At 35.1% G+C, this 27,235-nt stretch overlaps 1 protein-coding gene across 23 annotated transcripts in view; it reads left to right on the top strand.

The window, feature by feature from the left end:
- NRCAM (neuronal cell adhesion molecule) overlaps positions 1 to 27,235 on the top strand; it is a 322,830-nt gene that overhangs the window by 224,350 nt on the left and 71,245 nt on the right. For 17 of the 23 annotated variants that reach the window (XR_008912242.1, XM_001362955.5, XM_056799536.1 and 14 more), the window contains 7 exons: positions 12,555 to 12,756; positions 17,314 to 17,419; positions 20,397 to 20,593; positions 21,624 to 21,746; positions 24,200 to 24,370; positions 24,892 to 24,948; positions 26,779 to 26,890. Coding sequence is in view for 22 of the 23 variants with exons in the window: in XM_001362955.5 (XP_001362992.2) it covers positions 12,651 to 12,756; positions 17,314 to 17,419; positions 20,397 to 20,593; positions 21,624 to 21,746; positions 24,200 to 24,370; positions 24,892 to 24,948; positions 26,779 to 26,890 (872 nt within the window). In the remaining variant the exon portion in view is untranslated. The remainder of the gene's footprint in view (positions 1 to 12,554; positions 12,757 to 17,313; positions 17,420 to 20,396; positions 20,594 to 21,623; positions 21,747 to 24,199; positions 24,371 to 24,891; positions 24,949 to 26,778; positions 26,891 to 27,235) is intronic. The other 6 variants (XM_056799540.1, XM_056799543.1, XM_056799542.1 and 3 more) reach the window with 1 other exon arrangement.

The following is a 27,235-nucleotide window of genomic DNA, read 5'->3' as shown; positions in this document are numbered from 1 at the left end:
GGAAGGTAAGGTTTTTTTATTTTAAAAAAACAACAAACAAACAAACAAACAGACAAATGCAATTCTTCTTAAATATTTGAAAAAGGATAATATTGTAGATCAAATGCTGAACATTTAGACAGAGGGATCAGGGTTGAAATCCTACCTCAATAATTACTGGATCCTCTCTTCTTTTGTCTTAAAGCTTCTGCATTGCCTGTGATAGGAGCTCTGGGTGGCTAGTCCCCTCTATCTCATCTCTTCACTTGAAATCCATGTTTTTGTAGCCTTTTCCCAACTCCAAATATCTGCTCACGAGCTCCTCTGGGACTCCAAGGGTAATGATAAAATAATACTGTCTTTCAAAGAGTACAGCTCCAGGAAATCCATGTGGTCAGGTCTCAAAGTTTTTTTCCTGCCTACAGGGAAGTACATCTGAATATCTGGTTATATTGAGAATATATTAAAGAAAGTTTCCATAAGTTATAACCTTTACTGAAGGAAATATAATTACAATAAAGCTTCATCTGGATCAATAATAAGCTATTATTGGGGCAGCTGGGTAGCTCAGTGGATTGAGTTGGGCCTAGAGATGGGAAGTCCTGGGTTCAAATCTGACCTCAGACACTTCCTAGCTGTGTGACTCTGGGCAAGTCACTTAACCCCCATTGCCTAGCCCATGTCACTCTTCTGCCTTGGAACCAATACATAGTATTGATTTTAAGAAAGAAGATAAAGGTTTAAAAAAGATAAACTATTATTTATATATTGTTTATTTTGTACCAGGTATTGTGCTAAATATTTTATTTCAGTTGATCTTCACAACAACCCTGAGAAGTAAATGCCATTTTATTATCTCCATTTTACAAATTAGGATACAGAGGAAAACAGAGGTTAAGTGATTTGCCCAAAGTCACATAGCTAGAAAGTCTCTGAGGTCAGATTTGAACTCTCCATGACTCCAGGCTCAGAGCTTACTCCACTGAGCCACCATTTCTATTGGAATAGAAAACATCTCCATTTTAAAATAAAGTATATATTGTCATCTTTTCACATTCAGCTTTTATTATTTTCAAGTGCATACAGTAAATGGAATTAATTTAACTGGGCAGACTGGCATGAAGTTTAAACAGTTTCACTTATGCTAATATTAATCATAATAAAAATCCTATTGGCATAATCAGGAGAATGAGCACTGAACTTGGAGTCAGAGAATGGCTTAATATTGGCTCTGTCATTTTGTATCAGGGTGACTTTGGTCAAGTTCCTTAGTTATCTTGTCTGGGTCTTAGTTCCTTCTCTAAAAGGGATAATGAGATTAGACATGAATGTTTAACAAACTAAAATAAATTATATTCTCCCTTTCATGCTGCCCCCTACCAAAAAAGCCCTCCAACCTCACCATCTGTCTCCTGTTTCCTTCTTTTCCTTCTTCTTTGTTCCCTTAATTTTTATACCAGGAAAATAATGCCTACCAGCAGCAACTGTGATTTGTACTTGACATAAAATAGCCCTAGGCTGGAGTGGAATTCTAGCAGTTTAATCTGTGTTCTACCTTCCACCCTGACAGTGACCTGAAAACTCAATGCTCCATGTTTTCTCCCCTGTGTCCCCAGTATACTTTAGCAAAATACAACTTGTGTTATGAGGATCCTGGTACTATATCACATAGAAATCCACTTCTAAGGGGCAATGAGTTAAAGTGATGGAGCTGATACCTGGCTATGTATATACAGAACAAGTGGTTTGGGCAGTCATTAAAAGCGAAAAGGAAAGCTCCAGGCCACCTGTCTTAACCAAAACAACAACAACAACAACAACAAATAAAATGACCAGGTATCTGAAATTCACGCCATCTATCTGTAATTCTAAAACTACCTCCTTTTTTACACATTCCATGGCTTTTTGTTGCTTTTTTTCAATTTTAAGGCTACCTCTGATATTCATTTTGAGCTAGTTACACACACACACACACACACACACACACACACACACACACACACACACACCAATACCAATACCACAATCCATGTTAAAGGGCAATTTTGTTGTTGTTCAGTTGTTTCAATCATGTCCTACTCTTCATGACCCCATTTGAAGTTTTCTTGGCAAAGATACTGGAGTGGTTTGCCATGTCATTCTCCAGCTCGTTTTACAGATAAAGAAACTGAGGCAGACAGGCATAAACAACTTGACCAGGGTCCCAGCAAAGTGTCTGAAGTCACCCTTGAACTCTGGTCCCCTGATTCCAGGCCTGGCGCCATATGCCCTGTGCCACCTGACTGCCCTTTGAAGGGTGGTAGAGAAACTTACACTGTGATTTGTTTTGTCTTCATGTTGGCCTAGTGATGGTGCTTTGAGTCTCCCAATGGGGAGATGTTGAAGGACAGTTCTACACGGACTCACGTCTTTCTCGGGCGTAGCTTTCTCAGCAAGATGCAGAAGTCTTTCAAAGACATATTTTGATTTTAACATAAAAACAGTAAGAAAGTGCAGCATTGTACTCAGGACATTGACTTTCAGTTTCAAAGCTCCCTTTCACCCTCTAACTGCGTAGTCACACATATACATATATACAGGTATGCATTTTTGAGGTGAGATCTGTTTTGCTTACTGAAATTCTGCTTGTTTAAAAAAATAGAAAAAAAATATAACTGATTTCTCTTGGGTTTTCCAAAGAGATACCAATAATTGTATGATGGTATTCAATGGGGGAAAAAACACTCCCAAAATAACAGATGACAGTAAAATGCTTTTATGAAAATGACTGCCACCTGGATGTATTCTACTTTATTTTTTTCTAGGAAACAGTGTAAGGATAACATTTAGAAAAGTCAAACCTCATAGCCTGTTTTGTTTTCCTGTAGAAGTAGCTTAATCATTATTACCATTCATTCTTCATACTCTCTTTTTTCTTTGAAATATTGAATCATTTTACATTCTTCGATCTCTGAAAACAGAATTGTTTCTATTTCATTTTTTTAATCTCTTGCTAATTACCCTGTTCATACCCAGATATGAAGGATCTATCATTTTGTCAGGGGTGCTTCCAGAACCTCTAGATTATCCAAAGGCAAAGTAAGCCAGAGCTTGGAAAAATGACTCATTCTGGGTGTCAGAAGCTAGTGTCAAGGGCCAAGTTCATACAGTAATTGAGAAGTTTCCATTTTCATTTTGAGCCTTGGAACAGCTTTTTCCATTTTCCATTTTAGAAATTGGCCAATTGATTTCATTTAGTTTCTGTTTCATAGAGTGGGTAAAGTAGGTTGAATAGGTAGAAGAGTCAGGAGTGCACTTGGCTTTGGCTTCCTCTCCCATTTTTCCCCCCAGTGAACTGTTTTAGAGGAGATTGAATGGAAGCTAAGTCTTCATTCACCCAGTGATCAAGTTTAATATTTAACTCAGTGGCTGGAAGTGAAGGAGGCCATAAATCAGAATCTCATCTTTATTCTTTGTGGTCTTTCTTTCTCCCACAACAGTTTTATCTAGAAGCACCAAATCCTTATTTCTGCTCTTAGGTTTTATTTTCTACCACAAGGGAAATCATCAAGAAGTAATGCATAAGAAGATACTTAACTGGACTCTCCCAACCTCATTTTTTCAGTTTAATCCAGTTTGTTGGTGGTCAAACAGAACCATTTAATACCTTTCATTTATCATCACTAGAAGTCTATGTGATGTATAGAAAAATCACTTGTTCGATTGTTGATTCTTCTGAGGAAAAGGAAGCTGTTGCAGCCATACTAATGCAGAATTTAGTTAAAATCCAGTTTAGTTAAAAAGAAAAGAAGACCAAAAAGACATGAGATTAGTAATAACATTTTTCTTGGTCTGGTCCTGAGATTTCATTGTTGTAACCTCTCCCACAAAGGAAATCTCTCTGATCAAAAACCTAACCACCATTTCTTCAATATACTGCCTCAGAGAGTTCAAGAGAGATCAAAGATAATGCAGTGGAGAGAGCACTGGGGCTGGAGTCAAGAAGACTCATCTTCCTGAGTTCAAATATGGCTAACTATGTCTTGACCCTAGGCAAGTCATTTTGCCCTTTTTGTCTCAGTTTACTCATCTGTAAAATGGGCTGGCAAGGGAAATGACAAACTACTCCAGTATCTTTGCCAAGAAAACCCTAAATGCGGTCATAAAGAGTCAGACACAACTGAAAAATGGTTGAACAACAAAGTGCTTAATACAGTGCCTGGCACATAGTAGCTATTATTATGGGGCTGGTTTATCAAAGCACACACCATTCCTTTCTTTTTAACAAATTGCAAACAAAGTAAAGTGATGGCTGTATGTACCATCAGTTCCAATCACTCATTTGAGCCTGTTGTTTGCAGTGATGATGCTTTGCAAGAACTAGAATTGTGAGTTTGTTTGGGCCTATGGTATATTGAAAAAAATTTACAATAAGGAATATTTTGTTAGAAAATAAAAAGGCAATTCAGTGGTAACAAAACCACAGTTAAACTGATCATTCAGTATAATGCAGATGGGGTGTTTCCTTGGATTTATTTGTCCTTTTCTGCTAGTGGTTTGGGGTTTGGTCTTATTGCCATGTTAGTATCTTATGAAAGATTCTATAATTGGTTCTCTTGCAACCCTCATAAGAAATCACATTTATTTTGTAATTTAAGATTTGCTAAATACTTTTCTTATAACAGCCCACTGAGGTAGTTTATATACTCTCCCCTCTTTATGGATGAACAAACTGGGGATTCAGAGGAATGGAAAGAGCACTCTGTAGTGAGGGATTCTGAATTCAAATCCCACCTTTGATGTTTACTAGTATGTGACTTTGGGCAATTCATTAAACTTCTGTATCCTTGTCAGCAAAGTGAGGGGTGTTGGATTTAACTACTTCTAAATGTCCTCATATGATCTTTTGAAAAACATCATATAATCTACAGAGCCAGTGACTTGCTGAGGATGATGTAGCTAGTTAGTGTCTAATAGGCACCAGGTGAATTACTCTGTCTGCCACAGCACACAGCTTTACAATACATTTTGCCTAGTCACCAATATGGGAAGCATGGGTGGGGAATGGACACAGGTTGTATGAACAAGAACTGAGTCCCAGCACCTCCATTATTTACTCTCTCACCCCATCTTTCTTGGCCCCCCAAATCCCTTGGGCCTGAAGGCGAGTCCAAAAAACCAGCAACCTAAAGAGGAGACAGAAGAATTGGAAAGGATGGATAAAAGCACCATCCCTGTATGCTGGGAGAAAGGGGAGAGGAACAGCCTTTTTTAAAGTGGCTTCCTCTTAAGCCCATATCCTTACTAACAAACTGAACACTGTTAGTCGTCTCCCTGTGAAATGTTATTTACAGCATCCCACATGTATTCTTCAGGATTTCACATCAATTGTCATCTTATGTGAGAACATTTCATTTGTTGGGATTGCCATGTCAAGGAAGAAATGTGTGTGGGAAGCGTTGACAACCAGATAGAAACATGTGTGTTACAATTAATTAAATCTCTTTGGGAAAAAAATTCCTTCCTCCTCTGACACATGCTGGCTCTGTGACTCTGGGGATCTGTGGACTTCTCAGTTCCTCAAATATTTCTCAAAGATTGCAAGATGGCTACAAATCTGCATTGGTTAAAGGGAATTTTTTTCTCTGTGCTCTTCCTAGATAAAGGAAGTAAGGGGGACCAATTAAAAAAAAAAACACCTTATTGCAATTTTCAATACTCTTTCCCATGTTAGAAATTCCCCTTACATCTTTGGGTCTAAAAACTCTTTAAAATGAATGTTGCATAGATTGACCTAGTTTTGCAACTCTTTTGAAGTACCTCTCATAGATTTTCTCAGACTGCAATTTTTTCTTTTTTACATCAAAGACTCAAATCACTAAACCCTTTTGTTTATTATGCTAAATACTGAATGAGAGAAATAGAGGAAGAGATAAGCTGGGGAGGGTCTGGTAGAGGAGGAGTGTCAGAGACATCTCAATGTATAGGGCACATCTGCTCTTTGTGCCCAAATAATCACTAGAAACTACCCTTCCACACATGATACCCCAAGGGGTTATATTTTTCTTTTAACTGTTACATGAAACCTTAAAGAGAAGCTGCCAAGGACTTTGGAAAGAATGTTCTGTAGAGGGCTCCATTTTGAAATTTACTCTGGTATGAAGCTACAAACAGGATCTTTACTTCCTCAAAAATTCTTCTCATTATTTTGAAATGATAATTATTGTAATTCTATTCAGATAACACCACAGTTACATTTTCTGAGAATTCTTCTTCAGTTATGGATATGCATAAAATTTGTGGCTTTCTTCATGTGTATTAGTCATGTTAGCATTTTCTAATTATTTCTCACCTTCCCTGATAACTAGTTAGCTAGCTATATAAGATACATACATACAGAGATCATAGATAGATAGATAGATAGATAGATAGATAGATAGATAGATAGATAGATAGATAGATCCCTGTATAGTTTAGCCACAAAATTTATAATTGGTTTGATATGATATTTTGATATGAAAATTGATATTTTCATGTTTAGAATTTTAAATGCAAAAAATAAGTTACATTATACAAGTTCAATTGCTGAATCAGACCTCTAACAGCATTCACTATGTGAATCTTAATCATTCATTCATACCACTCGCTGATGGGTCATCATAGAAGTAATTAATGTGTCAAAAGGACAGACCATCACATAGGAATATTTATCAGCTTAGAGAGTAAGAAGATCATATTACATATTGTCCAGCCCTTATCGTTAACTGCCGATGTATGACACCAGATACAAACTGAAGAGGAATATATGTAATAAATTAGATGTATTTTTAAAGAGTTTTAATTCTTGCTTTGAATTATATGGTAAGTAAAATATTGCTTTCCAATTGGGGATAAAGTGCTACTTGTTTAAAGAGTCATTATTTGAATCTTAATCTAAGAGTAAATGTGGAGAGTTTTTTTTTGTTTTATCTTTTAATGGGTTTATTTAATTGGCAATTGAAATAGGTGATATGGTACCTCTGTTTAAAAAGGCAAGCTTTACCTTGAAAAAAATAGACAAGGTAGTAAGACATTTATTTTATAGTTGAGATATATATCAGGGTTTTAAAAAATTTGGTTAATAAAAAGTTAACTGAAGAAATACTCTCCCTCTCCTCAGAATTTCTATTTGCTATATATATGTATATATAACTTAAAAGATATTAAAAATGAAATATCTAATAATATTTCATTTTGCTACATTAACTCTTTGCTCTTTTTTTTAGAATTACTATTATTCGGTGATGTTTATTGAGGTTCATTTTTACTCTCTGAGGTTTTCATGAATAAGGATGTTGTACATTAACCTTTTTCTTTTATTTTATTCAAACAAAAAGTGTGATTTTCATGTAACATAATTTTTTGGCAAGTGATTTGTGAAAAATTGCATGTCTCTAGTGATTTTAAGAACTTAAAAGGAAAATTGTTGTTTTGAATAGAAATCACACTCATTTTTGTTATTTAAAAAATAATTTAATATGATTTATTGAAACTCATTTTACTTAAATATGAACATACATTATTTACCAAGGTGATGCCCAAGGCAGATTTATTCCCAAGAGAAGAGAAAAGACATTTCTTTAAATTAATATATATATACATGCATAAAAACAATAATTTTTCTTTGTGAAGGATATAAGGATCCCTCATTCCTGCTGAGTGAAAGGAACAACTTTCCTATGCTGCATTGGTTTTTCATTGTGATTGAGTGCTTAGGACTTAATCCTATCTGCAGGTATCACCCTCTGATAGCCTGAAAAATTAGGTATGGTACAGATGCATGAGGCATGGGTGATTTTTCATATGACCTATACGTAGGGTTGAGCATTTGCTTTCTCTTTGCATACAAATGGAATCCACTTCATGGCTAATGGTGCAGCTAACATGGTACTACTGAGAGACCTCCCCTCATCTTTGTTCATATGAATGCATCATTGTGGGAAGTCAGTATTTGTCACAGTGAGCAAGTCTTAACCTCAATTTTATATTTTAATTTTTAGATTCTTGTTTTTAAGAATGGTTTGATATTGTAGCAAAGGTTTTAGACTAGAAAGCCGGAATCTAATGTAGGAGTCACTAATGAGTTGTATGACCTCTGACAAATCATTTAATCTCTGTGGGTCTCAGTTTCCTGATTAGCAAAAATGAGGGTCTTAGACTAGTTGACCTTTTTAGCACTAACACTCAACATTTATCACTCTATTCTTTTGTGGGCCTAAAATAAATCATTATCTAGCCCAGTGCCTTGCACAGAGAAGATATTTGATAAATGCTTATTGAACTGCCCATCGTTTTGCTTAAAATTATGTTTATCACATCTTTGTTTTCAGGATTTCTGTTTCTGTTTATTTGAGAAGTTATTAATTTGTTACCTTTCTAGGAGTTTAAAAATTGCCTGTTTCATTTATTCATCTTCCCATTCTATGTCTATTGAATTTAAACATTTCTGCTATAGTAAGTTACTAAATTATTTTCTCAATTATAAAAGATACAAAATGAATATGTTTCAGAAAAGTTAAAAGGCAATAAACTTTTAAGCTTGAATACAGCAGTCTGTACTTATAATATTGACACAATTTAATATGAGAAATTTAGGAAGGTCTTTGAGCTTTAGAGTTTTAGCACCTCTGGAATCCTAAGCACTCAAACAAGAGTGTTACATTGGCAGGAACCAAAAATAGTAGCCAACCTGCCATTTATTTTTCTCTGCTGTTAGATCTATTTTGCTTTATTTGGACATGCATGGTATGCCTACAGCCAATGTAACTTCTAGATAAAACTGCAGAGGTAGATAATTTGTGCTCTGGTTGCTCCCCTCCTCCTTTCTCCTTGAAGTTTGTACATGAATTCAGAATCAGCATTTCAATGGGAAAATTAGGAGGTGTCTGCATAAATCGGATGAAGCAATATAGATGCTCAGCAAAAATAGGTACAGTTTGAATATAGTGACCTGTAGCATGACGTTGATTTAAATTGTCCATATATTGGTGTATTTCCATGCACATTTTCCATGTTGAAATTAACTTTGGATATTCTTGTCTCTGTAACACAAAGAAAGAAAAACGAGTAGATATATGAAACGTGAGAAAAGTTTGTTGGGCAAAAGTTGAAGGTTTGCGTGGGTCTTTCGCTTGTGGTTGGTTTATGTGTTTGTCGTCTTTGTGCCTTTGTTTAGAACAAAGCACTGTTCTATAGCAACCTTGGTCTATTAGTCATTTATTAAGCACCTACTTTTGCCAAGCTCAGTGCTGTAGGCATTCAAAGCATTAGAGATCAATAGAAAAGGTAGAAGACAGCCCTGTTCTTGCTCTCAAGGAGCTCATGATCTAATGGAGGAGACAAGTGCAAGCAGCTACGTACAAATAAGATACATACAGGATCAGTTGGGGACAATCAGTAGAGAGAGTGCCCTAGAATGAAGGAGAATCAGGACCATTTTCTCTCAAAGGTGGGATTTTATTTGGGACTTGAAGGAATTTAGGTGTGCTAAAATACAAATACAGGTGATGGTGTTTTTCAATTGTATATGTAATATGTGCTTATCCTCACATTCAGTATATTTCAACTGATATCTGGCTAATGATCCATCAAATATATTCACTAAGAATGTAAAAGCTGGTTTATGTATTATTTACATGTATATAAATATAAACATGTTATATAGCCAAATCCTCCTTGTTCTTCAGGAAGGGACCTTGAAAGAAGAAGCCAGGTAGAGGGAGAAAAGCACTAGATTTGGAGACAGTTATCACAGGTTTAAATCATTTGGCTTCACTGGACCTCAGTTTTCTCATCCATAAAATGAGCAAATTGAATTAGATCATCACTAAGGTCCTTTCTAGCTCTTTAGTCTAATGACCCCTCAGGACATCCTGCACACTCTTAACCGCTCACTGATCTCTCCCTTCTCCATTCAACCAGACACTAACTAGGTCTTTAGCAAGTTCTTTAACACTCATCTGTAAAGTAAGAAGTTTGAACCAGAGTCAGACATGGGTCCCACATATATAGCCTGAGTGTGGCTCATTGGGAAATATTTTTAAAATAAGCAAAAATATAACACACAGATAATGTTAATTTGTGGGGTTTTTAAGCCAATATGAAGCCCACAGGGACCTTTATAAATATATGGTTTAGTGGTCTTCATTTTTATTTGAGTTTGAAATCACTCTACTAGATGACCTTTGGGGTCCCTTCTAGCTCAAAACCTTATAAAAGCCTCTAAGAGCCTAACTCTGCTAGACATTGGATAGGAAAAAACAAAACTATCCCTTTTCTTTAAGAAAAAAAAATTTTACTGTCCCTTTTCTTGAGGCTATATTCTACCAATGCAAGTTTTTCTTCATCATCCAATGGGTTGTTTCTGTACTATTTTTCATTAGAATAGAAAAAAAAACTATTCTAATTGATACTATAATACTGGACCAGCAGTCAAAAGTCAGAGTTTTGCACCCTTGTTCAAACATTAACTAGCCGTATAACTTTGGATATACTCCAATTCATAAAAATGAGATGTTTATAATCAAGAGTTCTTCTAGTTCTGTATTTATAATTCCATGACAATGATTTGATCAGTAACAACCTAGAAGGGTTTGAAGCACAAGTATCTACCTAGTGAGTTAAAGGATAAGCTCTCTTGCCCTGAACTGTCGCACCAGAGTTAAAAGCTCAGTCGATCTATACCTGTTTATTTTTTTCATGAATTCTCTGTGTGAGAGCCATTTGTAACTCTACCTTGTGTGTGTGTGGGGGGGGGGGGATCCATTTAAAGGCTTACATTCCTTACAATGGAGATATTCCTTAAATAATTTACCTCCCAAGGAGGTTGTGGGAAAAAAATGCTTTGTAAAGCTCCAGATGCTTTATACCTGGCATTTATAATGACTATGACTTTTGTGGTTCTGCAATGAAACTGGCCTTTTAATGAAAGTGTTCTTGACTCAGCAAAATCTAGTCAGTCTGACATTTTATCAGTTGAAAATGCTATTAAACTAATCAAGCAACATTTATTGTCTGCTATGTCCAGGCCCTGTGCTAATTGTTAGGGATACAAAAAGGGTCAAAAGATCTTCCCTACCGTCAAAGGAACTTACAATTGAATGGATACTTACAAACTCCAATGTGATGCTAACCAATCTTTGTAGCATGGCAGAATGTGAAGATCCTATTATGGGATCATTTTGGTGCTATATATTTTTATTTTAAGGAAAACAAATTCAACAGTTTAGAGGTAAGAACATTCCAGGTTTGTTCAGGTAAATGAAGAGACTCGAGTAGTTAGGACACAAGAAACTAACTAGGTGTCGAGGTGGATAGAATACTGAACTCAGAATCAGGGAGACTTAATTACATCCCAACCTGTCCTCAGACCTTAATTCTATGAGAGCTGTAGGCAAGTCACTTAACCTCTCTCACCTCATTTTCTTCATCAGAAAAATAGGGATAATAATAGTACCTACCTCTTATGGTTAAATAGTGAGGATCAAATGAGATAATTTTTATGAAAGCACTTTGCAAATCATAAAGTACTTTATAAGTACTATCTATTATTATAGATGGGGATGGAGAGAGAGAGAAAGAGGTAAGCAGTCAGTTCATGAAAGGGGAATTCTTGAAATCTAGTCTAAGCATTTTCTAATTTATTCCTACTGAAGGTTTTTGAGCAAGGAAATGGAAAAGTATCTAGTCTAGTATCTTAGACAGAAGGATGCAATAATATTATATGATACCACATTGATATGTGTTCAGAGCAGAAACAAAGGTCTTTTGCAGTGACTCGGGCAAGAGGTATTAAGGGCTTAAACTAGGATGGTAAATAAGTGTTTTGTAGGCTGAATCAAAGGTTTATATTTTGAGAGAATCTTTAGAGTCTTCTGTTAGTCAGTAAGCATTTATTAAGTACCTTGCTTGTGTCAAACACTGGAGCTACAAAGAAAGACAAAAAAAATCCCTTCTTTCAAGACTATCTAATGGAGGAGACAACATGAAAACAACTGCACAGACAGGCTATATACAGGATAAATTGGAAATAATCAATGGAGCAAAAGCACCAGTAATAAAAGAGTTCAGAAAAGGGGTTTTGTAGCTGATGGGAGCTTCAGTGGGTCTCAAATAAAACTAGGAGAGGAAGGAGATGGAAAGGAGGAAGGAGAGTAAGCCAGGCATGGAGAACAGCCAGCGAGTGTGCCTGGAATCTGGAGACAATCTTGTTCTCTCTCCCCTCTATATTTCATAAGCTCCATTGTTGCTCTTCTCAAGACCTAGAGCTTTAGAAACCACACAGTGACATCCTAAGGTTCTTGCAACACAAGCACTTTAAATAAAATAATCATGGTGATAAAGATTAGAGATTTTGTGTTGCACAGGCAGATACAATAAATTACAAGAACTTGGATGATTGTTTGAAAGGACTTTCATTTAAAGCTAAATACACAAAAGTTGACTGCTCAGACTTTGTGTATACTTTAAGAATGTTATTCTAAGCTTTGAAATTCCTCTACTGGTTTCCATCATTTTTAATAGATTATTACCATTAGTCTTTTATCCTTTTCTTCCAGGCCCCTGCATGACATTCATTTAAATATTGTCCACGGATCCATTGTGGCCACAAGGAAAGGAAATTCAGTTTGCCCATCTCAGCAGGAATTAAGCTAATGCGGCTCAAAATCATGCCCCAAAAGAAGAGCTTATCTGTACTCCAAACTCCTTTGATTCTCTTCCTGTGCCAGGTGATGAGTGCCCTGGAAGTCCCTCTTGATCGTAAGTATTAATGTTTTAAGCTTTTAGGCTGAGCGATCAGAACATCCCCAGCATTAGCCATTCCTCTGAATTGTATGGTGCAAAGATCTGTGTCATGTAGAAAAGCAAAAGCAAAAGGAATTTTGTTGTTACCTTAAGTACATGGCATTTATTAACATTAGAATGACAGGTGATGAAAAAATATTATAATTTCAAATAATAAATTTTCATCCAACCATCCCTATTTTCTTTGCTTTCTGTATTTAAAAAATGTACTGAGTCAATTAATACCACTTGGACCAGGGCATTCTTAAAGTTCTTATTCTTTTAGTAAGGGAAGCACATTGTAGAAATGGGCAACTTAAGTCTCTAACTTCTAGTTTTGCATGACTTTCCTATGGAGGAGGGGTGTCAAGAAGAGGTGCCCTTTGCCTAGGAAGAGTGAGTGGTATCATCATCATGTCTCCCACTTCTAGCTCTTTGGTGGCTGGTTAGAATTCCATCAACTTATCCTGCCCCTTATCTCTTCTTGAGCTGGCAGTGCCATGGAAAGGGTATAACATGGTCTTTGGCCAGCTCATCACTCCTCTGTGATTAAAAAGAGGGCTAAGTCTTGGGAATCTGAAAATACAAGAGTTTTAGTGTGATTCTACAACGAGGAAATGCATTATTTATCTAGTTTTATGAATTAGTCATCCTTGATGAAGAATTTAATTAAAGAGAAAGTTGGAAATTGAAAATCAAATAAGTAATTTGTGAGGATCCTGAAAAGGAAGAGTAATGGTAGTGACTACATTATATCTGCTTTCTCCCAAATGGGGAATTATAGGCTATATATCCAGTCCTGATTAGTGCGAATAATGAATCCTGTGAAGTGGTCCAATAATTTGAATTTCCATTGCCTATTTCTTCTGGGTTGGAACCAATTGCCTTACATATAATTATATTTTGAATAGTGCAATCACTTCATCGGATTCGTTATTCCCACTAATGCTAATCTGGCCCTAGGTGCATTTTCTCTGGTTTGTGTCACTTCTATAAAAGATTCTAGGTTATAACTGGGCTCCTTTCTTGAAATGGAAAACTAACTATTCAGAAGCTAGACAATTGTAACTCCAGTATATTGATTTATGCCTTATCCTTAATCTGCATGACCTTCTTAAATCTATTAACTTTCTGAATGGAACATCTATTTGACAGTGTTTTCAAGGTGAAGGAAAGATAACGTTTTCCTGAGGCTTTTCAATTGTTATAATCACTTTCTGTCACAGAGGCTGCTACTAACAGTAAGAATATCAATGGGTGGGCTTCTAGGAGGCAGTTTGTTTTGTACCTCACTCCCTTTTCTCTGGCACTGGAATCCAAGTCAAAATTCAAGCCCACTATTTCCCTCCTTATTTTCAATTTCCATTAGTGTATCAATCTTAATTTCATTTTTTTAAAAATGAACTATGGCTGAAAATCTTCCAGGGTGGCAAAATGTGGTTCCTAGTTAAACAGATGCTGAAACATGGAGGGGGAGAGAAATATGCTTGAAAAAAAATGCTTTTGTTCTTTCTAGTGCCAAAGTCTTCCTCTTAATCTTACTGCTTACAATTTGAGGGAAATCGTCACCTGCAGCTAACCCAATTATCTCTGCTAATGGAGAAGCATAATTGCTATGAAAGAAACCCACAGATAAACCCTTCTATCCCAACCTTCACAAGTCCCGCTAACAGACAGCAATAGAGACCCACTAGAATTTTGCATTGCTACAATTCCTTACCAGCCTAATAGCCTTTTATCCACTTTCCACCAATTCCTGATCTATTCTATAAAGTAATCACTGGTAAAGGGAGAAATAGTCAAACAGGAAGTGAGAGTAGGGGGACAGACCCACTAGAATTTTGCATTGCTACAATTCCTTACCAGCCTAATAGCCTTTTATCCACTTTCCACCAATTCCTGATCTATTCTATAAAGTAATCACTGGTAAAGGGAGAAATAGTCAAACAGGAAGTAAGAGTAGGGGGACAGAAAGGAAGTGAGAGTAAAAATCTGCCCCTGAATATTTGAGGATCAAACCCTTTCTATCTCCCTGAGTTTAAACCTTTGGCCAATATTTTACTTTACAGCAGAGTTTACCACATTTTCTTATGTTCTGGAAAGAAATAAGATGAACATAATGATTATGGAGATTTTGTAGCAATTATAGAGAGAAAAATCCAAATAAAATGCATTGCTGGTTCTTGCCTGTTTGATCTAGTATTAGATTGTAGCCAAAGGGATGCTCAGTGGTATTTGTCACATTGTTTGGTGTTAGCACTGATGATGACACCATGTGCATAGTGGTGTCTGTGATAATAGGATCAGAGACAGACAGCACAGTATGTGACAATTCAGATTAATTGTAGTTTTCAGCTCTTTTTCAAATTGAAAGTAATTACTTGTCCAGTGCAACATGTATAGAATGGAATTAGCTTCTTGAGTCTCCAGAAGAGTCAATCTTGCCTCAAGCATTTCTTTTGTTCTTTCACGTGGTTCTATAGATAGCTATGGCAGTAGTAAAATGCATTCAATTAATTCAAGTTCCTTCCACTTGGAATAGCACTGGATCACCCTCTGGTATATGGTTTGGGGAACAAACTTAAGACTGGAGTTTGCTCCTTTCATCTCTAAGATTCTAACTTTCCTTTTTACTAACAACTGATTTTCTTTAATCCTTTTTTGCTCACTCACCTGCTGATACTGATGGGGGAAAAAGAACTTGAAAATTGTAAGTTTCTTTTTTTCTGATGGACTGTGTGAAAGCAAAATCAATAACTTTGTATTGCTGAAGTTACGAGTTATAAAATCCAAATTTCATAACTGGTTATTTGTGGAGCATGTGTGTTTGCTGTGGCTAACTATTGCATTCATTGAATACAAAAAAGCTTTAGTATCTTGAACATTTGACCAGGAAAAATGTCAGACACTTATTTTTTCTTTTACTAAAATGATGCTGTTTACTCATGTGGATTTTATTTACATCTGATGCAACTTCATGCGAAAATTCCCGGGCATTAGGGGGGAAAAGAGAGAATCTAACCCAAATCTTCTAAATGGAATATGCTACTCACTGCCTATTGCAGTAAAGATTCCTCTTTAATATGGAGATATAAAAGTGCTTTCTGGAGATGTATATGTATAGTTTCCATTAACCAAAGTCCATAATTCATACAGCAAATCCATTCCATTTTCTAAACTATTTGTTTTTTATTATATTGGAGACAAATTCATCTCACTAATTCTGAGATTAGAAAAAATAAGAAATTCCAGAAACTTTAGTGTCATGCAAGCCATTCTTTTAAGAAGATTGAAAAGTCTAACAGATAAATCAAGATAAGAATTGAGAAAATATTATATTTTGAGGATGAATAGGCTAGTGGAGTAGGTCAGTGATGCAGTGAATAGAGTACTGTGATTAGAGTCAAAAGATCTGATCTCAAATCTGACTTTAGACATTTATTAACTGGTGATCTGGTCAAGTCCCTTACCCCTTTTTGCCTTAGTTCCTCATCTGTAAAATGGGTAAAAAACTAGAGAAGGAAATGGCAAGCCACTCCAGCAACTTTGCCAAGAAAACTCCGTGGATTCACATAGAGTTGAACGTGACTGAATGACTGAACAACAATAGGAAAGAAGAGACATGGGTTCTAGGTTGAGCAAGTCATTTAGCATCTCTGAGTCTTAGATTCATCATCTATAAGAATGGCTTCAACTAAATGAGCTTTATGTTTCTTTCTGGCTCTAAAATGCTATAGTTTTTCCAAAATAGAAGCCATTTGTTAACCTAGAATGAAGTTTCAGTAGAATGACGGCTATAGAAACAAGGTTTCTTCATATCATACTATCATATGTGAAGAACAGTTTTTTTTCTTGTCAGCCAAACAGAAAAAAAAAAGCTAACAATGTTAAGTAGCTGTTGTTATCTCACTTTGAATATTGTAATGGGAATATTGAAGAATAAAATTAAGAACATCCCTAATGTCATTCTTTTATCCTGAATTTGATTGTCCTTATCTTTATTCATTATTTACCTACCTCCTATCTCTACCACAAAAATCATTACACAAATTCCATGCACATAGTTCCATTTCAGTATTTTAAATACATTCCTTTCATTTATTAAATGATGCTAACTCATTAGTAAATTTATCTTTTCTATAAATAAGATATAGTGAAAGCTTACCTCAGCTTGACTTAAGATGAGATATTTTTATCCTAAGTCAGAGGAAATTTTCATTGTTGCATCAGAAAATAAACTGATTTTGTTTTGTGACTGACAAAATTTTTGCTAATCAATATTTTCCTCAACATCTTGCATGGAAATTAACATGTGCATGTCAAGAATCTGACAATGAGTTATGTATTAACTTCATCATTCCAGGTAACATTTATTTAGTGTCTACTGAGATCTGTGTTGTTTTCATAAGAAATACTAAGAATATTTAGATAAATTTTGTGAAATTTAATGATTTTGCTAGAGAAAATGACTGATTCAAATATTGAAACAATTGTTCATTTCTCTATATTTGTTTATTCTTTTAAACAATGAAGTGGTACAACCTCCAACCATCACTCGTCAGTCTCCAAAAGATTACATTATTGACCCCCGAGAGAATATTGAAATCCAATGTGAGGCAAAAGGGAAGCCACCTCCCAGGTTGGTATGCTTTAAAACATGTTTTATAAAACGTAAGGGAAAACATGGACATTTCTAAGCATAAGAACAAATATTGAAAATATTTTTAGTTTAAAGCAAATCATGAATGAACTTTTCATATGTTGATGTCCCTATACCTGACTGTCCAGCTTTTCTTTGGTCAAGATTACATTAGTCTGTCTGGCTAATTTAGCCTTTCAAAGGTAGTGGACTAACATTTTCAAATGCTATAATTCTCTCTAGGTTCATTCTTTTGTTTCTTCTATTGTTTCTTCTTTCAAAGTGAATAATACTAGAATTGGTTTCAAATTGTCCTAAATAGTTCTCTGAACTCATGCACAGTCCCATGTTTAAGTTTCTATCTATAGAACATAATATAGGAATCACTCAAAATATTTTAATTGATAAACAGAAACATAAAGACATAGTTTATATATACATTTCTTTATCAACCTTCTCTAGTGTGGATGAGGAGGGGAAAAAAGGGAATTTTAATTTTAATGTAACCAGTAAACAAATTAATTTAAATAAATATTAAAGGTATTTTGAATAAGAATGCTAGATTATGGCTTGATACAAGTCAGGAGAAAAGAAAAAAAATCACAACAATTTGAGCTGCCCCAAATCAAGTTAGCTTCTTCTAGAGTTAATAGGCTCCCCATTATTTAAGGTCTTTATGTGGTGGGTGGATTAAGAATATTTGGATATTATGGAAGGGAGCCCTATTCAGTTTTGGATTAGAATAAATAATCTCTTAGGATCTAATTATGAGATTCTATAAATCTATACATAAATTTTAAGTGAGAAGTAAATAATACTCCAAATAATTAATGTCTATACTTTTCCCTGCAAACCTCATCTTCATCATGATAGACTAGCTACTGGAAATCATTCAGTTTATCAGGTATTTATTTAGCATAGACTACATTCTAAGTGCTAGAGGAAATACAGAGATAAGTAATACATGATCTCTGCACTCATGGAATAATCTAGTAGAAGGAACAACAAAAGTGTGAAATTTCAATAATGTAGGATATTGAAATCCATCATGAGGCAAAAGGAAAACCTCCCCTCTACCAATGCAAAGCTCCTTTCCCTTTTCCTTAATAGATGGTCTTTAAGACTTTCTCTGGTCAAAAAAGTCTATCACCCTGTGACCAACCTGGTGAGGAATCTCTCTTATTTACAGTGGGCCACAGGTGAAAGACTTGCATTCCATCACTAGACCCTTCCAAAATGGTGAGACTTGTCAGAGTTTGTGTTCTACTTGCATGGCCTTTATCTATCCAGTGTCACCTCCACATTGGGAATTAATCAATCAACAGGCATTGATGGAGGACATATTACTCCTACATGCTAGGGATGCAGACTGTGGTCAGACAGAAGAGCTTCCATTCTAATGGAGGAGACTTGTGCATTCATAGAGATATTCGGAACATCTACACAACCAACACACAGGTGACCAAGAGTGAGACCTTTAGGGTGGTAGCAGCTGGAGAGAAGAGGAAAGGAGCTGGGGCTGAGTCTCGAAGGAAACAAGAGATTCCAAAAGCTAGAGATGAGATGGAAATCTATTCCAGGGACAGCTAGGAAGCTGACTGAATGACTGACCAGCAAACTTGTGTTTGGACTTAATAATTCCCTTTATGTAGCATTTTCTACTTTTCTTAACACTATGAACTCTGTTATATATCGTTTTGCTTGGAATCACACCATGTGCAAGTTCTACTGTACCTGCCTTGAATAGATTCCCTTCTTTAACTTTTTTTTTTACTTTCTGTCTTAATGTCATTTCTAAGAAAGAAGAGCTGCAAAGGCAAGGCAATCAGGGTGAAATAACTTGCCCAAGGTTACTACACAGCTAAGAAGTGCCTGACACCAGAACTTAGGACCTCCTGATTCCAAGCCTGGTGCTCCATCCATTGCACCACCTAGCCCTAGCTTTTATTTTTAATACCTTTTATTCTACTTTTATATATTTTTACATTTTATATTTTACTTAATAAAATCTACTTTTATTTTAATACCATCTGTATTAAAGAGGAAAAAGTGCTAAGTTTAAAAAAAATAGTACAACTTGGAAGAACATACTCGTGTCAGCCCTGCCATTGCCTATGCTGAAAAGATGTGTCTAAATAAGGTATTGAATTACATGAGGTCTATGAATGCAAAGGCAATGAATTTGGTAATGAAATAAATCACTGTATGTACACATCATCAGAATCTCATTTGATTTTTTGGATAGCTCCCTGTAGAATTGACTAAATTAGCCAGAAACCAGTATCTTGGAGCATATATTTGAAGAATCACAGCTCTCACTTGCAAGAAATGAAATATTAGTCAACCCCTTTGTATGAGATTTGCTGTATTTCCATAACTTAAAGCTGCCTTCACCAATTAAAAGATATAGTTCCAGCTGACGCTTTCAATGTCACATTTCAGCCCAGAGCAAATTTTTACAGACAGGTTACCAACCCTCTGAACAATGGCATCTATAATAAAAATGCTAATGAAGCTCTGGGAGTACTAAGACTGACAGACCAGCTTCCCATGTTTTCTTTTGAAAAATGACAGACAATTTTCGTGCTTGATTTCTCTGCTGAGTTCTATTGGTGGTTAGTTATAAAAAACACATGGACCTGAAAATGGATAACCAATACTTTATTTCTAGGTCATCATTCAGAAATCAAGCACTTCATGCATGAATATTTTCCTGAAGTTGTAGTTTTTTATATGATACTATTTTGTCCTCAATTAATATGTGTTCAAATTATTCTCCCAAATCTATGCAACGGCTATAATCATATATATGTACAAAACCAAAAACGTGTCCAAATATTCCATTAGGGTATGTGTAAGTACACATTTGCCATACATATATATATACACATATATGTATATATAAACATGTATTTTAAAAAATACGACCTCTAACTCTTTAGCACATGCCAACCTCTTGTCTTGTATCTGATGGTAGCTTCTCCTGGACACGCAATGGAACTCATTTTGACATAGACAAAGATCCACTAGTAAAAATGCTGCCCAACTCAGGAACCCTCGTAATCAGCATTACAATTGAAGGGAAGGCAGAGACATATGAAGGTGTCTATCAATGTACTGCAAGAAATGAACGTGGAGCAGCTATTTCTAATAATATTGTAATTCGTCCATCCAGTAAGTAAAGTTTTGTTAATTAAAAATGATATTTCTGGATTTTGGTGGGCTTCCTTTTGTTGGTCTCTACTCTTGTGAAACTTTGGACTTTTTAATCATCAATACAATCTCCAAAAATAAAGACATTTAAATATTATTCTTTTCATGTTCTATCTTTGAATTGCAAGAAAATCTCTCTTTTCCAGTTTTCTGTAACATGTTCATTATCTAAACCAGCGGTTCTCAACCTCTCAATTTGTAGCAATGGGAATACATAATGCATATCAGGTATTTACATTCTGAATCATAACTGTAGAAAAATTACAGTTTTGAAGTAGCCACCAAAATAATTTTTTGCTTTGGGGTCACCGCAACATGAGGAACTGTATTGCGGGGTCACGGCATTAGAAAGGTTGAGAACCACTGATCTAAACCTTTTGCTAACATGCAGGGTTTTGTCAATTAAATCCAATTGATGAATAAGTTAAGATATCACTCTGTATATTGTTGGTCCTTTTCAAAAACAAGGGAAAAAACAATTTTTCTAATGGTAGTAAATGGGTTCAAGGCAGTAGGAAAAAAATGTATTTTTTACAACTAATTAATTTCTATGTTCCTAAGTAATTATCTGTACACACAAGTTTCCTGAGATCAAGAAAAATTTGATTCAACATATGATGTATTTGGAAATATGTAAATAAAATCAATATGTATAATTTTTAAAAATATCATGTGCTTTCTCATTCCTTACCTTATGTAAAATAGCATTTGGCACAAGCTTTGATGTTTTGTGTGGTTTTTCTGTTAGTGTCAAATCTTTCCCAAGATTTTCTGATAGAGTTCTTAACAAGTACTATTTGCATTCTTAATAAATTACTTAGAATTAAATTCAAATAAAAATATTTTCTTTAAAATTCAGCCCATCTTCTTTCCATAAAGAAAATTTTTTATTATTTGGTTGAGATGAATAGGGAAGACTAGGAAACATTTTCCTTTTACTTAAAAGATTTCCCATTGAAGAGTTTACTTAGGAATTGATTTTTTTAAATAGGATCTCCTCTGTGGACCAAAGAAAAACTGGAACAAATCACAATTCTGAAAGGGCAGTCTCTTGTACTTCCTTGCAGACCTCCACTTGGATTACCACCACCTATTATATTTTGGATGGACAATTGTAAGTTGTAAGAAGACTTAAAGTGTGTAATTTTGTTGTTTTAATGTGAGGCATTACTTATGTGACTTATTTTTTTTTAATTTTAGTAATTTACTAATGGAGAAAAACTGATGCTTATAAAATTACTGTTTCATCTTATTTCAGATTAATTAAAAAGAAAACTCACAAGGTCATATATGATGAATGCTGAAAGACAAAATTTCTTCAGATATCAGTCAGAAAACATTAAACATACTCGTTGAAGTGGTGGGGAGGAGGCTCCAAAATTTTAATTTCCAGTGTTAGACTTTCATCATATGGGAAAACATACTGAGAAGTCACCTCAAAAGAAAAAATAAAAAACAAACAAAAGCATTTTTCCTATTTTTTATATGCCACGAAAAAATCTACCTTTATGCCCTAGTTATTGCACTTTACAAAGTAGTAGAATATCAACTCTTGCTTACATTGATACATGATAGATTTACAAAAACTGAAACACTGTAGGACCATCGAATGTGATTGACTTTGCTACTAAAAGCAATGCAATGATCCAGGACAATTCCAACGGACTAGGAATGCTATCCATGTCCAGAAGAAGAAATGTGAGAGTAGAAATTCAGAGGAAAACAAACAATTTGTCACTAGTTTATATGGATGTATGATTTGGGGTTTTTGTTTTAAAAGATTACTCTCTTCTTTCCTTCTTCCCACTCTGTCTCTCTCTCTGTCTTTCTGCCTCTCACAATCTCTCTTTCTCTCTCTCTCTGACTCTCTCTCTCTGTCTCTGTCTCTCTTGCTGTCTGTCTATCTATCTCTCTGTCTGTCTGTCTGTCTGTCTGTCTCTCTCTCTCTGTCTCTCTCATCTGTCTTTTTTATATCTGTCTTTGTCTCTTTGTGTGTCTCTGTCTTTGTCTCCCTCCCTTTCTGTCTCTCTCAATGAGGAAACCCAGAAAGAATAGCATCCTTGAGGACAGGGACTGTATCGGGGATTTTTCCTTGTATTCTTAGTGCCTATGCCATGGTGCCTTGCACATAGTAGGGGCATAATGAATACAACTTGAATTGTATTTGAATGAACTAAAGTTCAGAGAAGTAAGAGAACTTTCCTTTAGTCAAGCAGCCACTAAGAGTCAAAGCTAGGGGCCACTGTGCCCCTGGGCAGCTGAAATGCTTTATATTAAAATGCACTTATACATTTATACACATTTTTCAAGACAAAATTTACTGTGAAATAATTTTTCAAAGGGGTTCCATACTGAATTGAAACTTTGGTTTCATGATTGATTCTGGCATTCATTTACAACAAACTGACTTACCAATTCATTCGTGAATGTTTAGTCATTTCCTTCCAGGCTCTGATATTAGTATATTTAAATGTGTTCAGTGGCACAGTGGATAGAACGCAGCTCCTGGAGTCAGGAAAACCTAATTTCAAATCAAGACTCAGATGCTTATTAAGCAATGTGACTCTGAACAAGCCAGTTAACCACTGTATGCCTCCGTGTCTTCAGCTATAAAATGGCACCTTCTTCCCAGGGCTGTTGTGAAGATCAAATGAGAAATTTCTGTAAAGCAATTAACACAGATCTTGTCACATAATACATACTTATCAAATGCTTTTTCCCTTTCCCTGCACTCCTGATCGTACCCTGTTACCCCTATTTAGATCAAATAAATAAAATAAAGTGACAACTCCTGAAACAGGACCAGCGTTGCTACCATTCCTATTTAAGTAGTTGTAACACATTTGGGAATATGGGGGGTGTTCTTAAGCCATCACCAACCCTTGTTTGTCTCCTTTGCAACTGGTTTTTGGCTCAAATGTGAATGCCATTTAAGCATGTCACCCTTAGAAATCTCATCAATACACCTTCCACAAATAGTCACCATGTAATTCAGAGTAACAAGCCTTCAGAGAATCTGCGTCTAATTGTATTGAGGCAGTGTAATATAGAGAAAAGCAGCCTGCCCTTGCAGTGGGCAAATCTTTATTCAAATTCTATGATTCTTATTAGCTATGTGAAGGTGGCCTCGTCACTTAACCTCTGAGTTTCAATTTCATTATCTGTAAAATAAGGAAAATAATACTTGCACTTTCCAACCTCACAAAATTGTAAGGCTATAAAGAAGGTGTTTATGTAAATTGTGAATGGGAGTTATTAAAGATGTTGATAATAAAACCTTTAGGGCAACCTATGTACTGACCACATTTTCTTCACTTTCTATCTCTTCTTCCTCAATAAATTATTAGCATCTTGATATTACTGACTTTTCCACATATAAATTTTGATAGTCATTCCCTCTAGTTAAGTAGCCTTACAGGAACACATAAAGGGTTTTTAGGAGGAGAAAAGGGAAAAATCCATATTTGTGATGTAATTTTGGAAGAACCTAAAAAGTTATCCTGCTAATGTTGAAAGTGGCATTTTTTCAAATGATCTATATTGAGATTTTTGCCTTTCTTTCCCCAGCTTTTCAGCGCCTTCCACAAAGTGAAAGGGTCTCCCAAGGTCTAAATGGAGACCTTTATTTTTCTAATGTTCTACCAGAAGACACTCGTGAAGATTATATTTGTTATGCAAGATTTAATCATACTCAGACCATCCAACAGAAGCAACCCATTTCCGTGAAAGTACATTCAAGTATGTACTCAATTTCCTCATTTATATTTCAGTCAGATTTACTAATATAGGATATAAATGCCTATGTATTTATGATATACCATTCATATTGAATTAGATGGGCCTCTTTAATAAGGAATTATCTATATATTCCAATAAAGTGTTCTAATATGTATTATTAATGTCAATAGCTGACTTGGATACTTTCTATATTTTAAAAATTTGTGCCATGTATAATGATTTTTATTTGTTATTGCTCTATCAAGGAACATGCTATATAATGGTTATTTGGGGTATTATTCTTATGTATGCAATATGACTTATCACATCCTGAATTCCAATTGTCACTCTTCAGGTATGAATTCAAAGTTCATAATTTTATTGGTCCAAAGTGAGCACGTGAAAGTGGTATCTACAATCAGTTTTTACTTGCTAGAACTGACAGTCTGCATAGACATTATCAGTTTGCTTTTGTTGCCCAATATTTTTAATCCTTCCCCCATATTTTCAGTGCTTTTTTCATAATATTCTGTTTATTTCAGTGGATGAATTGAATGACACTATAACTGCTAATTTGAGTGACTCTGAGTTTTACGGTGGTAAGTTATGGTGATCATAACTGCTCTTGTCTCCATTGTAGAACTTAGTAAACTAACTCCACCTCCATAGCTACTTAACCATGACTGCTTTTTGAAATTATATGTAGTACTGTGGATAGAAACCCTTAAAATTGTGTTATTAAAGTTTGTTTAATGTTGTTTATATTTTTCACATTGTGAAAACTCTTCCATTCTAGCTGTGTAAATTTGCCTGGAGAATCATTTCACATGATCTAGAAATCATTTTTAAACATAACTTCTCTATTCTATTTTTTTTCCATTTTTCTATTCATTCAGCAAAATGTTGAAGGGCATTTTAACTTTTTACTCAGACTAAATACTTGTTTAATGTTATATTGTGTGGCATTATTAATAAATAATGGCAGTAACTAATAATTTGGTAGATGCTTTAAAGATGATTGCATTTCCCACATGTTATCTATTTTTATTTCTTTTAAATGACAATAGCATTTTTCTTTTAATCCACTTATGGATCTTTTAAATTAAACCATTTCCCTTGACACATACATGGATGAGTTATTATAATCATTCCCTTTTGTTCACAAAACCCTACAGCAATGCATAAAAAGATTTATATGAAGTTTCCTGGGCTAAATATTTATTAAATAAATTTTAAAGTGCATAAAATTATGAGGAATGGTATAAGTACATAGGACAGCCTTGAAGTCAGAAAAACTCAAGTTTAGACCCCTGCTTCACCACAAATAAATATGATCTCAGACAAGTTCACTTAAACCTCTTAATTGCCCAGGCAATAAGTTGGAGGGCAGGTGCCACCCTACACTGATAAAGAGAATTCCATTACCAGGTGATCCTTAAATATCAAATCATAGAGATCTTGTAAAAAAGAAAAAAAGAAAAGAAATTATATATCTAGTTTCAAAAATAAAACCAGCTATTGCACCCTGTTAGGATGATCATTCATTATACCAAAATATTTACCTTCTCCATGCAGTGCTTTTAAAACAGGTAAGAATTTGGTTTTCTTCTGATATTTTGTATAGTTGGCCCCTAAAATGTTTTATCAACAAAAATGCCCAACCTATAGCTCCCTGTAAATTAGCAGTTGGAAAAAAAACTAAAAACTGTCACAGGACAAACTGAATGGCTACACAGGTAGATGTGTTTGCTGCACTATAGCCTGACTTTTATCTGATTCCTCTTTCTTTATGCCCCATAAAAGAGCAGATCCATTTGCATCCCCTCAGAACCATTTCTCATCCCTTACGTTAGGTTCAGCATCCCTGAAACCTCAGGAAAGTCCTAATGACATGCTTATAATGTAGAACCCTTCCCTTCCTCCCCACCTTTGTAAGACTGTAAAGCCTGGGGTCAGCCACACAGCACAGTGGACAGGGCCTCAGGCGTGGAGTCAGGGATTCGGGGGGTCAAATCTAGCCTCAGACACTTCCTAGCTGTGTGATCCTGGACAAGTCACAACCCCACTGCTTAGCCCCTGCCTCTCTTGTCTTAGAATTGACACTCAGACAGAAGGCAAACTGAGTTAATACATTTTTAAAAATCCATAAACCTATCAATCGTTTTAAAAGTTTTTCTGTTTCTAGGAAATTGATGGGTGCTAAAAACAATTTATTTAAAAAATTATTTAAGTATTTAACCAACACATATCGTTGCTAGGTCTGGCCAAATGAGTCAGTGGCTATTTCTAAGGCAATGTGTCTGTATTTCTACCCAAACTGAAATGAATATGAACATAGAAAAGGATATTTAGGGGGAAGTAAACTGGAAACGTGTATCTACAGCTACTTATTGATGTGATTCTATATTTATTGACTTTCTTCACTGTAGCCAAGTCCTATATCGAGAGGCCACCAAAACTTTTGACACCAGAAGGCCGCACAAGTCATAAAGAAGAGTTACGAGAAAATGTTCTTTCCCTAGAGTGTATCGCAGAAGGCTTGTGAGTTGGGTTTTTTGTCCTGATGTATATTTCTAATAAGAAAAAATTAAAATGTATTTATTGAGTGTTATTGTGTTATATTTATATTATATATTATTTTATATAATATACATATTTATTATATTGTATACATTTATTACAGATTATTATACCTAATATGCATTATAGATAACACAATTATAATTGTGTTATATAGGTTATGAGAGGCGATTCAGTTCAGTTTACTCTGCCAAATGATAAGTATTTTCAAATAAGGAAGGATGAATCACGATTTGTTTAACTGCTTAATTTACAAGATAGGGTTCATATTTTGGCCTTTGGCGAATAGCTTTCTGAACTTTATGA

The sequence above is a fragment of the Monodelphis domestica genome, chromosome 5, assembly GCF_027887165.1.
Source record: "Monodelphis domestica isolate mMonDom1 chromosome 5, mMonDom1.pri, whole genome shotgun sequence".
Lineage (NCBI taxonomy): Eukaryota > Metazoa > Chordata > Mammalia > Didelphimorphia > Didelphidae > Monodelphis > Monodelphis domestica.
The sequence above is the reverse complement of the archived record's forward strand: the minus strand, read 5'-3'. Positions and strand labels throughout refer to the sequence as shown.